The following is a 17532-nucleotide window of genomic DNA, read 5'->3' on the forward strand; positions in this document are numbered from 1 at the left end:
ACATACACATGAGTACACAAAATGTAAAGTTGCAGGCAACAGCCAAAATATATTTTTGAGAGTTGTGGTAATTTAAAATTAAAATAGCAAACCAACTCCTTTACCAAGGGCCACAAAAATTAATAAACGAGTATTTCCTGTTAAAAAGTACAGAAGTCTAGAAACAAGTATTAATCTTCACCAGCTATAAAAGGGAGTCCAGATGCACAGCTCCCATGCAAATGTGTAAATTTGAAGTTTGTGTACAACCCCATATATTTCACATCAGAACTGCAACTGAATGCACTTTTCAAGGGAAAGCCATACTCCAGGAAAATAAGCAAGTTTTATATGAGATCAGAGTACAGCTTTGCTTTTTTTAACTGTTTTGGCAATCCTCAACCACTTAATGAATCATGGTATAAAACCAGTTTTAAAATCCCCAAGGTAAGTAGGATAAGCAAGACACAGAATGTTTCCACAGTGGTATCACCCAAATTAAATATGTAAGTAATTTCATAGTGATTGCATTAACTAAATGTTGTTTTTGTTTTAAAAGTGTAAAGTAAGCCTTTCAAAATTTGAATTACAAATACTGATTGTTACCTGGTTCTTACATCTAATTTGCATCTATTGATGATACAGGACAACTCAAAGAGAATTGGGAACCATCCTCGCACCCACACTCTGTCTTCAGGAGCTACATTCATATCATCACTTGTATATTCCTTGAATGCCTTTAGAAGGAAACACACAGTTACACAATCATGTAAGTTAGATTCTTCAAAGTACAACACAATTTGGACTGTAAACAACAAGCCCTCATGCAACAGTATTACACCCTGATACCTCAGATGAGCTGGAAATAAAAACAGTAACACTGAGAAAGTGAAGAGTTTTTCAAACTAATGCTTAGCATATTATGAAGCATAAATTTTAAAGAATAAGATTACACATTCAAGCACCAGTATTTGCTTGCAGTTCAGTGTGAGTGCCCTGCTCTCATTTTTACAGAGACACATCTGAAAGTGAGCATCTAACCATAACATTCTGAGGACATCAAGCATTTTTGGTTATGCCATTATCCAGTTCTTCACATTTTTCTGCAGAGAGCAGATCCTGAGATATGTTGATATCCAACAGCTCACAGGAATGCTAGTCACCAGCTGAACTGGGTGGCAGGGATGGGCAAAGGGGAATAAAAGAAAAGAAAAATCACTAAGACTTTCAAAGCCTGTGGCATTTTATACTCCTATTTTTTCTGAATAAAGTACATTTCTCATTAATCCATGAGGCTTGAAGGGAAGCCAGTAAGCTGAGTATAACTACTTTTTCTTTATAAAAGCACTTACAATTTAGTTAACACAGACTGTACCTGAGGCCTGTCAGACACATATTTTGCACAGTGGCGAATGAGGCGGATCGCTTCCATGCTGGTGTCTGGAAATGCTGCATTGCAGGCAAACTCAGACAAGCACTTCACTGCATCCTGGAAAGAGTCTATGGTCGCTGGGAAGTGTTTTTCAAACACGATTGCTGAGAGAAAAGTGTGAACACAAGAAAAAAAAAAGGGTCATGCTTTAAAATCTATTAATTCTAATATGAACTGTCTGTAGCAGAAGTCATAAGAGACTAGTTCATTGATTGGTGCTGTCAAATGCCTGAGTAGTAAGAAAAACTAAAGAAAAGAAAAGAACACAAAAAAAAATATCCAGAGGGCATTCCATTTTGACAGTGAGTGCTTAAAATAAATTAAGGCAACATCTAGACTAAAGCAGGGAAATATAACAGTTAAGCAAGACTAGAGTAATAATAGGCTTACTGTTTAACACTAGTCTGTGCCACCAGAGCTTAAGAGGGGCACAGGAAGCATGGAGTTCTATCTATTAATGGACCTCCGCCCCAGCAACATGTTGCCTTGTTTTTAAATAGCTACTTATGAAGAAAAGAAGTGCTTCATCAATGATAAAACAGTTATATAGACTTGCAGAGGTTCAGATGGAATAAAGAGATCCCTTAAAACCTGGAATCTAGATTAGAATAGAGAGAGAAAAAAATTATCATAGTGCCCTCTAGCTCAGCACTTTCTCCTAAACAGGCCTTACAAAAGCACAATTCAGAAATACAGAAAAAGATAAGCAAACAACATATTAATAAAATATTTACATTTTTTTTTTCCCTAGGGGAAACATCAGAATAATTCACTTAAATAAAAATATACACATTAAATAGAATTATCTAAGGCCTGTGTTGTTTTTACTACAGAATGCTACAAACGTCCTTTTTAAAAGGCATAAAGAAAACCAGTTAACTCTAATTTTATTGAATGACTGGTAAGTATTTTCCCAGAGGACTGATTGGAAAGTGTAAGTCATTGGTTACAAGATATGAAGCAAGCTCTACTATGCAGGCTGTGAGTCCACAGACAAACAAAGCTTCTTGGGCTCTGGAGTGACACTCACTTCCATGACATCTGAATATTGTCCATACTCACTGACAATGTGTCCTGTAGTCTGGAATGCCAGTTCCACTATACTTTCATCCTGATCTGAGGCTGCCAGATGAAACACTGAAAAAATGTTTTTCCAGCCAGAGCGAATGTTAGCAGCCTGGGAATTCACCATCTGCGCAATACACCGCACAACCATGTCTCGAATAGTAGGAGACCTAAATTAGGATAATAAACAATAGTTTTTTAAACTAAATTACATAATCAATTAGAATAGTATAATTCTCTAGTGACTGATTTTGCAAAAGCAATTTGAAACAATAATTGCAAAAGTTGATGCTTGTGATCCCAGGCAACTCAGTTAATTGTATGTTATTACCTGTTTCTCTTCATGATATGTTCAAATGGTCTTAGGAAGTCCTTCTGGAATCGGAAATTAGCAAGTTCTCCTTTTTCCAAGAATTTCATTGACAATTGCCTTAATGAGTCCACTGCAAAAATAGCTACATCTTCATTGGGATTGCAGCCAACCTGAGAATGCAGAGTAAGCTTCAGAATTCTTATGGATTTGGCAAAAGCTGCCTTTACAGTTGATAACAGAGAACTAACGAAATTAAACAGTAGACAATTCCAGTTCATGCAATTCAATAATCCCTAACTAATTCCAGCTATTTTCTACGCTAAATAACCTGGCATTTAAAACCTCCTAAAAATAAGTAAGTTATCTAAAAAAGACTTCAACAGCTGTATTAAAAATGCCTGTCAAACATCCATTTGATAAACAGTCAATTTGGACTTGAAGACAAGCTCTTAAACCAAGTGTCATGAAACACCCCCAAAAATTACAACACAAAACTAATAGCAGCCAGCTCTAGACTCAGATCATGATAAATAACTTACTGTATACTTCTGTTTTATACAGTATACTCTGCCTTCTCTCAGGTTTTTCTGGCTTTATAATTTTTGTTTTTTTAAGGTTATAGAGAAGGACAGAAAAACCATTCTGATTCATATAAGAACATGATTTTCCAATTAATCTCAACATAAAATAATCTGTATCAATAACTGAAGGAGTATGCACTACAAGCATTAGCAGGGATACCTTATTAAAATGATCGCCAATAACTTCCCAGATCCTAGACCACTGTAACCTTATCCGGCCCATGTTGTAATAGGAAATCTCCACAATCTTCTGCAGACTAAACATTCGAGGGTGGGTAGCAGACAGCAGCTCGTCCATAGACACAGCACAAAGCCAGCGAACGAAATCCACTGTAAAATGACCACAGGTTTTAATGCAGTGCTTTTCCAAGGTTTAGTTCACAGGGGTGGGGAGGGGTAGGAAAGAGATGAAACCTACCAATAGCATTTCCATCCAACCTTGTAGATCCCGTAAATATTCTGTAAAGTGTTAAAAGACATGCTTAAAATTTCTTGAGAAAAGCATCTGTTAAATGCACTCAAGCTTCCTTGTCTTGTTTTTCTTAATATCTAGACACCCTCTGATTACCCATTATTCATGAAAAAACACTTAGTAATTGTAAAGACACAGTGAGAATACTGCCAGCTTTTATCATCCCTGATCAAAATACTGAAGTCAAACATCTCCAGAGTGCTTAATATCCAGTAGGTATTTGAAACACTTCCCTTTATGAAGCAGGGAGGGACACTACAAACCTAAACAGGTATTTTATGTTTGACATTGAGCTTCCAGTGCACTTGACATGACTTTACTGCAAGACAACATGTCATTGAACTGACATCGATATTGCTGCCTGTACTTCAACCATAGAAATGTTTGTAAGCCTTCAAAATGATACCTCTTCATCAATTTTGATAATCATTAAGAAAATTATATGTTCTCATTTCTCATATGCTGAGCTAGCAAAATCCATGAACACTTCAGCCTGATCACTACTGTATGATATAAACAGGGAATGTTCATAATATGTATTCTGCCTAGCCAAATCCAGTTAAAATAAATGTGATTCCTAGAATGGAAGACTGGGATAATAATTTTGGTCATTTCAGACAACATCTACATAACCTAGAGGAAAGCAGGAAGTCAGTAATTACATTTAGGACAAAAAGGGTCTGACAATAATGCCCTCAGTACTAAGGCAAAATGAGATTTGCTACCTGATTTGCTATCTGTTACTATATACAGCAAATCAAGATTCAGCAGACACTACAGCAGACTTCATTTTGCAAGTCTTCTGTAGTAATTTTTTCTCACTAAAAAAGCTTCTTGCCTAATCTTTGCTCTGCTCCTTCTTGCAAAAATACCCATTATCCAAAAAAATGCATCCCCCCACCCCCCAAACTGAAAAGTACATCTCTATGGCAGTTTTACGTAGATTTTTTCTGAATAAATTATTCAATTAATAAGGTCCTTTTCTTAGCACAGGGTATTCAAATACTGATTAAAAAACTTTATTTGGCAAAAGGAATTTTGTACAGTACCTGTCAACAGCAACAACAACGCTCTGGGAGCTAGTTTCACCAATGGATTCCTGAATACTTGCTATCTGCTTCCAATCCACGTTTCCACCAACTACAGTGGGGAAGAAAAAGATTAAAAATGGGTAAGAGAGAATACAGAATGGGTTGGGAAGAAAGAGGAATAAAAGCTGTGCCACTATCAGTATAATTAAATACATTTTTAATTCACAAAAAAGAAAAGCACATTATAAATTTCCCTTGCACAACCTGGCCATCTCAGGGAACAGTTGGTGTAAGACCTAATTACCAAATTATTATATCTCTATCCATGTATAAACTATCTTAGTCCCCAAAAGTTGTCCTTTGGTAATCTTGCCACTTAGAACACACAACATATGACTGAGAATATAGCTTAGAGGAGAATTTTTCACACTTAATTAGCATCAAGTGAGTAAATCCATCCCAGAAGATTTTATTGCTTATCATTCAGAAAGAAGAGCTTCCACCAAAACTCTATCTTTAAGCCACATCTCAATTACAGCAAAATTATCACCCCAAAATAGTGAGAAATATCTATAAATAAAAATAGCAATTATTTATTTTGGAGGCTGGAAACTGTTACTCACATCTGGGAAAGCTCGTATGAAGAAACTGCTAACTTTGCAGTGAGAAAAATTCTGACATTTTTAGTAGTCTCCAAACTCCCCTTGAACCACCATCAAAAAGAAGAGCAGAAATCTTGCAGTCACTCTAGGTAATTCCACAAAACCTATATTCAGGGCTTTTTTTTTCCCAGCAGCATAGAAAAGAACAGAAGACTGAAAGAAGGCAAGTAGTTCTGTTCTCAGAGGTTTGCTGAGAGAAGAACTTCTCATGTTTAAGCCTGCCTCAGTCTTGATGTGCTCCATCTACACTTGGAGCTGGATGGAGATGACTGTCCATAAAATCTATATAACCTGACCCACCTGAAGTACTTTTCTAGGGGAGTTATGGAACCATTTTTCTGTACATACATATGTAACCTCATACTAGTATCTCAGCAATTCATAATAGCACTGGGTTTGATCAACACTTCTCTTGTAAGCACACAAGCTGCCAGTGTCATTTAGCTTGAATCTTTGTAATGAGTCAGCTAAGAAACATCAAATGAGCAGCAGACTGTGGAGAGAATTTGAAGGGCTATTTCCAAGGAGCCAGAACTTTAACCAACTTTATCATCTTACGTGAGAATTTCTTGTTATCTCAGGATTTGTAATTCAATGCTTGAAAACCTAAACAGACAGCAGACTCACACTCTAACAGTTGTGAAATCCTTTACAAGGGCACACAGGAGTCAGCTATGTAACTCTGCTTTATGAAAAAGAGATTCCTCAGATTCCCACTGTCCAAAGAGGATTCCTGGTTACACAGGAAGTACACTTTGACTATGACCTACTCACAGCAGCAGGTTTTGTCTTCCCACTTTGTTAACAGAAAGTTACATAGAAGAAATGTGAATTTCACTATTACAACTCCAAGTAAGGCAAAATTCCTACCAAAGGAGCAACAGACTTACTCATTTACTTTTACAACCCCCATGCTTGTGATGTTTTGAATTTCCAAGTACGACAAAAAAACAGGGCCATAACAGGAAGGTAATATAAGAGATGAAGACATTTGAATGCAGATGCCTGAAGAGCCACACCTGAATCCTTGCTGAGGCAGTAAATGAGCAATAGAGCTTTTGTGTCTGGTTTTGCTGATCTTTGTTATTTCAAAAAACACATTAACTCTAGCGAGAAGAGTGAGTGCTGCTGCTTATCCACATCTGATTTTGCAGGTAGGTCTGAAAGATGGAGATTCTATGTCACCAGACTGCAATTTCACTCACTCTAAACAACTCTTTTCCTGTAAAATATATGTCTGTGTATATGGACATACACATTATGTGTTCTTCACAGGAATTTAACTTTATAGAAAGCTTGCTTGAAACCCATAGTTCCAATGCACACTTCGGAGTAACCGAAGAAAATTAAACTATCTGCAAAAAAGGATTTATGGAAACAAGTGAAATAACTAAAACAGTTGAGAAAATGTTCTAACAGCCCTTTAATGCATGAAAACCAAATTAAGCATTTTCCTACATAAGACTGAAGCAACATTATTAAAAAAAAAATAAGAAAATGGTGAAGTTTCCATATGTGCACTGTAATAAGCATTCCAGAAATTCAATTCAGAGAAAAACATTTTATGCATTTGGGCATAAACTATTTTCCCTAGAAATGTAGCTGACAGCAGCAAAAGGTCTTTATGAGATGGACCTATATCAATGACTGCCAAGTATGATTTAGAGACACCTGAATACCATTTACATTCTTGAGTTATGAGGACTTAAAACCTTTAAAGGCTAGTCACTGCAGCATAGAGAAACTTCCAGCATTTGGAAGTAGCCAAGTTGCACAGGTCATCAGGGAACACTAAACTGAAGGATGCATATTGGAAGGGCAGGAAGAAGCTCATTATATGTTGGCAGACTCATTGATTTCCAGGCCTAAGTTTTCCCTTCATCAATGCTTGGCAAGGTGAGGGGAGAACAGAGTGGCAGGCCAAAGAGGAGAAGGTAAAGAAAATGAATGACTACAGAAAAACTGTCTGAGGAGAATACAAAAAGCTGGATGATTTGGACTAGTCTGGGGGCTAAGATGAAGGAAGACAGAAAATTATCATTGCTCAAGAGAAGACGTGACACAAAAAACTGAGGCAAGACAAAGCCATTATTTGGCTGTGGATGAAGTTCAAAAGGCAGGAGATACTGAGCATCACACTGTAACTGAAACTCTCACAGTAAAAAAGATATATACACACTTTGATGCTTCTGGAGTTGTATAATACCCTACACCTGTATATCTTTAACTGTGCTCCCATTTAAAACAGACAAATAAACAAAACCCCCAACCTTCTAAAGATAATTTAAGGTAAGTCTTATAGTTTTCTAAGATAAGAAACATCATCTCATTTTTGGAGTATATTTCAGTGCTCATGCCTAAAAATGGCACTTAGTACTAAAGCAACCAAAATAGGAAAGAAATGGAATTTCAGAATTTAAGCTAAATTAATCTCCCACTTGGTTTGAATTCTGTGTATTTCTTGCAAAGCTCCACAGCAGATGCTTAACCTACACATACTGATTTGCTTGCTTGGTAAAATACTTGGCACACTAATGTTGCAGTATTATTAAATCTGGTCATACCATCTGCAACCCATTCTTAGTTGGAAAGCTATATTTTAATAGAAGTGAATAATATATATAATCTTCTTATATTTCCCACCCTAGCAATAATAACAGAGCAAATGAAATATTCAAGAAATTGGAGTAAGTCTCAAAGCGTAAGTTTTAAAAGGACTACTACATGGTCTTTTGTCAGAATCTCACATAAAAACACACAACAAATTTAAACAGTTCTCTGAACAAAACCAGTTAAATGAAATCCTTCAACTCTACATTACTTACCCAGTCCCAGCCCCACAAATTCATCAGGTGCCTGATCTTTTGTTCCAGTAAAAGAACCTTCCCTGCCACGCACTGTCCCTGAGATGTAGCGAGGTTTTACTCCAGTTCCTATTAACTGTGCCAGTTCAAGCTGACTGATGCATTTCAGAATCTATTCCAGAGAATAAAGAACTTGTTTACTAACAAAAAACAGACTGAAATAGTAAAAAACAAGTAAAGATCTTTAAAAGAAAAAAAACCTCTAAACACTTAAGGTCAGAAAATCTGTTGTTCTGTCTAAAATTAATATTGATTTAAATAGTACTAGAAAATAGAACACAATTTTATTTCTCACTTGGACATGTTCTGCTTCTTTAATTGGCTGCATAAGGTATGCAATTAAAGTATACATAAGGTGTCACATACCTAAACCCCATCGTGTTTATACACAAACAAGCACACTACTGTACTGAAAAATCAGTGAACATGCTCTCTTACAGTTTATGTACAAATGGCTTGTACCTCATGCCAGGAATTTCCTAAATAGTTTCCATCGGTATGAGCCACTGTGATGAGAGTTTTAATGGTGTCAATATTCTTCTGCTTCATTTCAGTAATACCAGAACTCACAGTAAGCAATGTAAATCTTGCTAATGCTTGAACATAGGCATCTCTTTCAAGCTACAAATGGGAGGGAAAGAAACAAAAGTCTCGTAAATATTTTCGGCATTTCTTGTTCTTAGTTCAATCTGTGTGATTTCATCAACTATACCATTTACCTTTCTCTTCCTAAAACTGAATTTCCAAAGCATAGTGAAAATATCACAAGTTCTTCACCACTAAGAAGATATCTGGGACGAAATCAGGTTCCTTGTATTTAGGAACATGAAGTGTAATGTCTGACAGCACAGAACATGTTAAGTTGTGTTTAGGTTTCTGATTTGGTCTTTTTTGGTGAAAACAGGATGCTGTTTCAGAAGAAATGTTGCTACTTAGTTAAGTTTTCAACATTCTTGTATTAGACCACTCTGAAAATGCTGTCTTAGCAGACTCACTGAAGCTTTAGCTTTTTTGTCAATAAAATCTTTAAAAAAAAAAAGTATCTAAAAGGCACGCTGCACCAATTCCATGGAATTTCTCAAAACCTATTTGAATTAATCTGCATCATTTGGAGCACCTCAGAAGCTTCTGAAGCAGGTGTCATGGGTAAACAGCAAATGACCATAATCTAGACAGATCTCACAAAAGAAAATCCTACCCAATTACCCAATTTTTATATGTATGGTATCTATGAGCAACAAAGAGAAGTCCTCAGATCTCACATGAACAATGGTAAAAAGGAGATTACAGTTGAACCCACAAGTGCATTTTATTCTCCTGTTAAGTGTAAACTGAAGGCTGCAAAGTGAAATGGTTATATACCAGATAAACAACTGACAATTATGACACATATTCAATTGTATGGATATTTAGGGCTATTTTAAAACTAAAAAAAAAAAATACTGAGCACAGAAAACAACCAAATATAAAATATATAAAAATCCAAACCCAGGAAGGAAGGGATTCCACACAGAAAACACTAACACCACAACACTGGGCTATGGTAAAAGGATTGGCTTCCCTTAAGCCACTGACCACAGTATAGTTGCCACATTCAAACCCAGCCATTACTGTAGGGTATGCTGGCAAAGGCACAGAAAAATGAAGTCTCAAAGAAAGTGTACTAAGCAATGAAGCTTTAGAGTCTACTAACTGTGTATCTTTTGTAAAAACAAAATGTTTTCAGTCCTACTCATTCACACAGGTGTTCTCCCCTCCTCCCTTTTTCTAAGTCAGCAAAGTACAAGGCAAACAACTAAACCAAGTGTCCATCCCCTAGAAATTTAAACCTGATGATATAAGCAGATTAAGTACATCCTTTTGATGCATATCTTGTCTCAAATGCTTCAAGACAAAAGTCAGACTGTGTGACAAGTCTAAGATTAAAAGCATAAATAATTAAAACCAGAATCTGAGGTTTTAGATGTGAACATGCATAACCCAAACTATACTGTGTGCTTTGGGAATTTTCTTAAAAATAAAGGCATCCACGTCCCTCTATTATCTCTCAAGGTGTGTAAATGAATGTTAACTCTTAAAAGACACCCATCTTAATTTCTGTACATTTACACAATAGAAACTGGAAAGTTGGCAACACTGGTTAAGCACAAGAGGAAAAACTTCATTCCAACAGAAATGATCCTTTAATCAGCTCAAGTACAGATGTGCCAGTCTCCTTTAAACCACCAGAGCCATCTGGTATCTGCAGTCAGACAGTATCTCATCTAACCAAGACCTTATGAATTGGAATCACCCTGTAATACTGAAATCACCAACAAACCACACTGGTTTTAATTATATCAACAAGACAGAATTTCCATAGAAAATCAAGAAGTAATAACACTAACATAGAAAATGCAAAAGCAACGCTTGCCGTTTTCCAAAATTTAAAATCTTGTTTTTGGAACACCTCCAGTTCAATCATGTCCAAAGCCAATGGAAGGGTATAACTGAACCATAGGGATCTTAGAGTAAACATGTCCTTGCCCTCACTAAGCAAGGCTGACCACTGCTGGACTGGGAAATAAACTCTGCAGAGCTGCTGAAACTGGTACTGGTACTAGTTCCTCTTTTCCAGCTTAGAAATGAAAGTAACCAGAATGTGTTTCACTAAACATCTGCAGACTCCAGGGAAGGCTTTGTTAACCAAATTTTTAAGTCTGTTCAGCCCGGGGACAGGTAGTTGTGCAGAAATTAGGTGGAAAAACAGAGGAAAGAAACCTCACATGATCTCAAATGGGCTTTTTTTTATCAGCTGTATCACAGGTCCCAATGTGCCTTTCCACATTAGTGGCAAAATGTTATCTAACCAGTTATCCATCTTGCCAAACACAAGTGCAAGGGGAGAAGGAAGAAAAGCATTCCCTATTTTATCAGTTTACTATCTCCTACTTAGTCTTATAGAGTTGGTTTTTGGGTTGGTGTACGTTCTCTTGATAAGCAATTTCAATATACACATGAAATAGCACAATGCCAAATACATGGATTTTGCTTGCCCCTCTCAAGTTATCTCTAACAGACTTATGGCAGACCAGGACTCCATTTATTAACTAATAATCTACAATAACATAATTGTACCTTCCCTACCAGTGGTTTCTAAATTGAAAAACAAAAGCCAAAAAAAGCCTAAGTTTAATCACCATTGCCCTCTGGAGCCAGAGCCTGGCATTCTTGGCACTGCACTTAATGCAATATCCATTCATTTATTACATCAGTAATGCCATTTCCAGTGCCATAACTGTCTAAAGGGTATCCATTTATAGACGTATCAGATTAGTATAATCTCTCTGCAGATGAGAGCAGTATTTCAAATACAGTTCAGAGACACTCATTTTATATAACAACACAACAGATAGAAACAGCTTTGTAAAAATGTTAAAAATAAAATAACACTTTGACATAAAAGTAGTCTATTTCTAGGGAAACAAACATTCAGTGCAGAGGCATGGAAGCACTTACCAGTAAACACCAAGAAAAATAAAGGTCACTTCATTTACACTTCCAGCCAAATATCAGATGAAATAGCAATGTCACAAGTAGGAAGCCTCTAGGTATCACAGTGCACAGCTTCAGCAGCAAAGACCCTTAGAATCCCATTAACATTTTTTTGGTACATAAATCAAAGTATTGTCTCAATCTTACATTTTTTACCTGAATGTTGAAAATGCAAGCAATCCGGATTGCACATCGTATACCCTCCAAACAAAGAGAGGCAACTTCGGTGTCATCACAGTCCTGCAGACCCACACTGAATGCAGCCAGGAAAGGTGTCCATGCCAACTGGAATGTGTGCAAAGTAAGTGTTATATTAGCAATTGTTGATACTAGAAGGGAGTGTTACAGTTGCACCATCTTGCTGAAGTGTAAATTCCATGCTTAACTTACATAATCAACCCTGAAGCTGTCTTTTGACAAAAAGGAAACAGAATACACAGACACGAGACATGTAATAGTATAAAGTGTGGTTAGAAGAGACATGAGACACAGAATGGGGCAGAAGTAATGTAGAGTGGAGTTCCCCTCAAAAGCACTTTTCCTCTTCCTCAGCAACAAACACAGTCATCTTCAGAGAGTTGTAAAAACCAAATCCTAAAGCAATGTCAATTAGATGTCTGCTAGTTTTAGCATTCCCAGGATGACTTTTATCTTTGCACACTGAAAAATAGAGCAAACAGTTTTGGTAATAACCAACACATCTTGTAACAGATTTATGATGAACAGTACATACTTAAGTAAGACTAGCTTGTCATGATAACACCAGGAGAAAAAAAAAAAAAAAAGATGGTAGTGAAAATAAGTAAACTTTATTAATCAGACTAAAAAAAAAAGTGAACAACCACAAAAAAACCAGGACATACTCTTGCCTTATCTCTCTACTACTAATTTTGCTGTCCTTATCCCTCCATCTTTTTGTACCTAAGCCACTATTGATGTTTCCCATTCCTCTTGCCTTAGGTGGCACTGAGGATGCAATACATGCAACTAAAATTATGTGAGAGAGTCTACATAGTCCTTTCCTTGTGGTCAAGGCTCCTTCTCCCAAAGGCAGAAAAAAACCAGCCAGAAGATGCAGAGAATCACATGGGATTATGGAGAGGAAACACCACAAAACCCAGAATAATTTTAAAAATAGTTTCCTGAAGTCACCCCAGATGAAATACAGAGTCTATGGGCACAGCAAAGAGCAACAGATTGCACACTTAATTTCATAATAAAATGATGCACCACAGAGCTTTGGTTTCATTTAAGCCAGCAACTCCAAAAGCACTACTTTCAAAAAGTGTTTAATGCTTGCACATACCAAACTGTAACTGTGCAACAATATTAAGGACATTAGATGAATTCACAGATTCAGGATTTAATTCGCTATTGTATCACCTTTAAAGGTCCCTTCCAACCCCAACTATTCTATGATTTTATGCTCAGAAATGTATGTATTTTCCCAGTGCCTAATTTTCATTGCTATTGAAACCAAAACTAATCTTAAAAAAAAAAAAAAATCACAAAATTGAATTTCTTACGAACTATCTAATGATCTGTATACTGTGCTTTCTACCTAGATGTATGCTGTTACTTGTAGGCTGTTTTGTTATTAGAGGTGAAAATCAAGCCTCAATATCAGACAATCAATTCTTAGCTGCTTAGATGGGTGCATAAAGTGAATATTTTCTGTTTTAAAAATTTAGCAAATGTATCTGTAAACACAATTACAATGCTCAACTTAATGTGGACATCAATGGGTGAGATACCCATTAAAAATCAAAGTCTAAGTAAAAACTGTGAAATTAAGTATTCCAACTCCACAGTTTTCACATGTTTTTTGAGAAGAGGGCCCTCTTCTCAATACATTACACTACTGTCCTCAGTACTTTAATTAGTTCATGAATACCCTCAAGTAACAACTTCTAATTTTTTGCACCTTCACAAAACATGTTTAGGGTGTTAATTTAACCAGGGTGCTTCATGTTTTGCTCCTTTTAAAGTGAACTTTGGAAATACATTTTTCAGATAGTAAAGGGTAGGAAGTATTAGGGCTGGTATCTTGAAGAGAATCACATTATGAACTTTACAGATGCCTGCATGTGAATTACTTAATTTGAGTCTTCAGCAAGTCAGCAGAAAGTATAGTACATCTCTGCTATGTGACACTTTGAACAGCCTAAAAGGAAATTATTAACAAGGTCTGTGCTCAGTGCTCCTCAGTACAGATCAAATACTATGTTAGTTTTCTTCATAAGGTGACAAAGTACTCATAATTTTGCTTCACAGACAGCAATCTTACAGTGAGATCCTCAGTGTGCCCAGGTGGCCAAGAAGGCCAATGGTATCCTGACTTATGCCAGCAAGTGTGGCCAGCAGGACCAGGGCAGTGCTCTGTACTCAGCACTTGGAATCCTGTGCTCAGTTCTGGGCCCTCACTGCAAGGAAGACATGAAGGTGCTGCAGTGAGCCCAGAGGAGGACAACAGAACTGGTGAAAGAGGTGGGACTTGGTCTCTTCTCCCAAGTAACAAGGGAAAGAATGAGAGCAAGTGGCCACAAGTTGCACCTAGAGGTTTAGATTGAATTTTAGGAAAAATTCCCTAACAGATACAATCGACAAAAGTTGGAACAAGGTGCCCATGGAAGTAGTGCAGGTACCAAGCCTGAAAGCATTTAACAGACATGCAGTTGTGGCACTTCATGTCATGGTTTCGTGGTGGACCTGGCAGCACTGGGTTAACAGCAGGACTCAAAGTTTTTAAGTCTATTTCAACCTAAATGTTTCTGTGATTCTTGGAGCTCCACCTAACCTCATAGCACATCTCTCCAGGAACCATTTGTTTATTCAGTGGTAGTGGTCTAAGACTTTACTTCCCTGGAGCAATTCACAAAGGGGTCATGTGAGGACCATGACTTGAACAAGGGCACAAAGCAGAGCACGGTAAAGCCATAACAATTTATCTCAGTGGCAGATGACTGCTGTGAGTTAGGTATGCCAGAGACCACATCCAAGAGCACACTGAGGCATCATACACTACTGAATATGATCTATGAATCTGAATCACTGCTATGGAAAAGGCATTTGGGATGCAAACAGCTTTGCACTTACACAATAGCAGACAGGTGTTTAGAATGATAGCTCAGTACAGGTTGAGTTTCCTCCCCTACACTGGACCAGAGTCCTAGCTTTCTAAAGTATTAAATTGCAACAGACAACATTAAATAAAAGTTTTTCCTGATAATTGCTCCACTGCCTTATCAGCACAGAAACTTCTTAAAATTCCAGAGTAAATGAAACTAGATTAGAAGGCTCAAAATGCCCTTTTTCCTGTAGCAGTTAAATAACTCATAATATGAGCAAAACATAGCAGAAGCAAATCCCTATTATTTTCAATAAATCCTGTCACTCAGCATTTTGTATTAAAAAACTGTGATATTCTATATGATTAAACATGTATCTCACCTTAAACATGGGTCTCACATGCTCCAGGTGTGTTGCACTAGTAAAAGGGGCCTGAACGTGGCTCACTGCCTCCATAAGAGCTTTAGCTGTTTTAGCCATTTGTTCCATTTCCAGGTTATATAGGAGTCTTCTCTGCTTCTCACTAGCAACACCTGCAAACACATTATTTCCTCTCATTTGTGCATCTTTAGCAATGGTGTCTTTAGGAATATAATAAGGTTAAACTTTTCATTGAGTACAATACTCAGATGCATTTTTGTATTATATTTACTTTCTGAAATTATCACACCAGCCTTCTCGTTTCTTTTACCATATGGATTAAATTTAACTTAAGGCAAATTTGTATTTGAAATGTAAACTATTTTTAAACCTTTACAGAATTTTAAGATTTGAAAAACAGAGGTTTCTTCTCCATCACCTCAACTGACAGCATAAATATCACACTCCCTAAGCTAAATTCTAAATTAAGAGATATTTCATAGAAATCCATCAGCAGAGAAAATAAAAATAAAAATAACTGGACACCCTTTTTCAGTGCAAGAACTACATGAACCTTTTCATTTCCATAACAGAACCTCCATCTCATGAAAACAGTGAAATCCAAGTAGTATGTAATAATCATCTTTTTAAAAATTACAATAAAACATTATGCTAAGTGAATGAATACTGAAAACAAGAGCATTTCTTTTTTTTCCAGATGCAAATTTCCTACAAGCAATCCATTCATAAGGCTAAACTAGGACTTAACTTCAGACAAATATTTTGGGAAAAAGATAAGTCTCTCTTAATGTTCTTGTAGAAAAGCTAGAATGATTAACATCTCAATCTTCACCCTGTGCAAAACACAAAAACTTTTTCTGGTATCTGAGAGAGGAAAAGATTATTTAAAAAGTGCATGAATTAGGGCCCTAAGAATCAAATATTGCAAAATATTTGAAGACAGGTTGGTTATTGCAGGAAATCACAACAGTTACTTAAGAAGAGACACATTGTGTGGTGTTCTGCTCTGTACCTATTGGCAACCAAGTAACTTCAGAGTCCTCCAATTTCCCTGTGCTGCTGCTCAACAGCAAAACCTGCCTCCTTCACAGTCAATACACTGACTGCCAGGAATTCAGATGCAAAGGGAAGTGAAAACTGGCAGCTGTATTTAATGCAGATTGGAGGTCAGCATCTTGCATTTATGTTAAAAAGAAAAGGATATGATATCAGAAGCTAGGATCTGCCATGAATTAAGTGAGTGGGGTTTGCTTCATTCAACTCTTCTTCTAAAAGGGAGAACTTTATGAAACTGAAGAGCCAACCCCTGAAAAAAGCTAACAATGCCACTACTTACTTTGTTTACTGGATTTTGTGGGTATTGTTAATTCTTTTGTTTCTTTCATTGAAATCTTCTTTCCAGCTATTTCATTATAGATAGCAGACAAATATTCTTCAGGGAGATCTTTACTGTCATTGATACCTCTATTCATTTTAATATACTGTTCTTTTGTCATTTTATTCTTAACCTGAAATGCAGAAAGTAGCTGTAAATATCAACAAAAGAGGCAAGCTCATCAGTTACAATGCCCCCTCTATGAAACCACCCAGCTCACGAGAAGTTACCATTAAGGATAAACCTACTGATTCAGAAGACATTTTTAGGTATTCAACACATCCGAGACTACACTGTCAAATTTACAAGATACCACAAAACCATGAGGACATTCCAATACTCAAGCATCTGGTAGGATCCACAGATCAAATGTATGCTGAATTAGACATACATTAAAAAAAAAAAAAAAAGTTTTTTCTTGTCATACCGAGAAAACTATAATGCAGAAATCCACCTTACAGAAATGCCTAACTTCAAAACCTCTACACCCATGAAACATAATTCTGTTACTAAAAAGATACCTTACTTCTTACACATGTATTGGTGTTAAATTGGATATCAAGCTGACAACTACATTGTCACAAAGCCTGAAAGTTACATGCCTATGAATTACACAGATATTTATTCCAGCAACATACCTGTGGACTGTGAAGATCTGTTGTCAACATGATAATTGAGTAAGCTAAAACATATGCAGTATCTGCACTAGCAAAAAGAGTTTGCCTGAAGGCAAAAGGGAGAGAAAGAATAGCAAATTTATTAGGATTTTTCACT

The 17532-nt window shown here is 36.6% G+C and overlaps 1 protein-coding gene across 2 annotated transcripts in view; it reads right to left on the reverse strand.

Moving 5' to 3' along the window:
• Positions 1–17532, reverse strand: part of ARFGEF1 (ARF guanine nucleotide exchange factor 1) — an 87895-nt gene that overhangs the window by 12813 nt on the left and 57550 nt on the right. The window contains exons 17-29 of one of the 2 annotated variants that reach the window (XM_079301533.1): positions 17397–17481; positions 16720–16891; positions 15384–15535; positions 12090–12218; positions 8862–9020; positions 8361–8511; positions 4892–4982; positions 3789–3829; positions 3531–3700; positions 2808–2959; positions 2474–2646; positions 1355–1515; positions 586–716 (exon numbers count right to left, since the gene is read on the reverse strand). In XM_079301533.1, the coding sequence (XP_079157659.1) occupies positions 586–716; positions 1355–1515; positions 2474–2646; positions 2808–2959; positions 3531–3700; positions 3789–3829; positions 4892–4982; positions 8361–8511; positions 8862–9020; positions 12090–12218; positions 15384–15535; positions 16720–16891; positions 17397–17481 (1767 nt within the window). Of the gene's footprint in view, positions 1–585; positions 717–1354; positions 1516–2473; positions 2647–2807; positions 2960–3530; positions 3701–3788; positions 3830–4891; positions 4983–8360; positions 8512–8861; positions 9021–12080; positions 12219–15383; positions 15536–16719; positions 16892–17396; positions 17482–17532 lie in introns of both variants that reach the window. The other variant, XM_079301532.1, reaches the window with a different exon arrangement.

Source organism: Erithacus rubecula (assembly GCF_903797595.1).
Source record: "Erithacus rubecula genome assembly, chromosome: 3".
Taxonomy (NCBI): Eukaryota; Metazoa; Chordata; class Aves; order Passeriformes; family Muscicapidae; genus Erithacus; species Erithacus rubecula.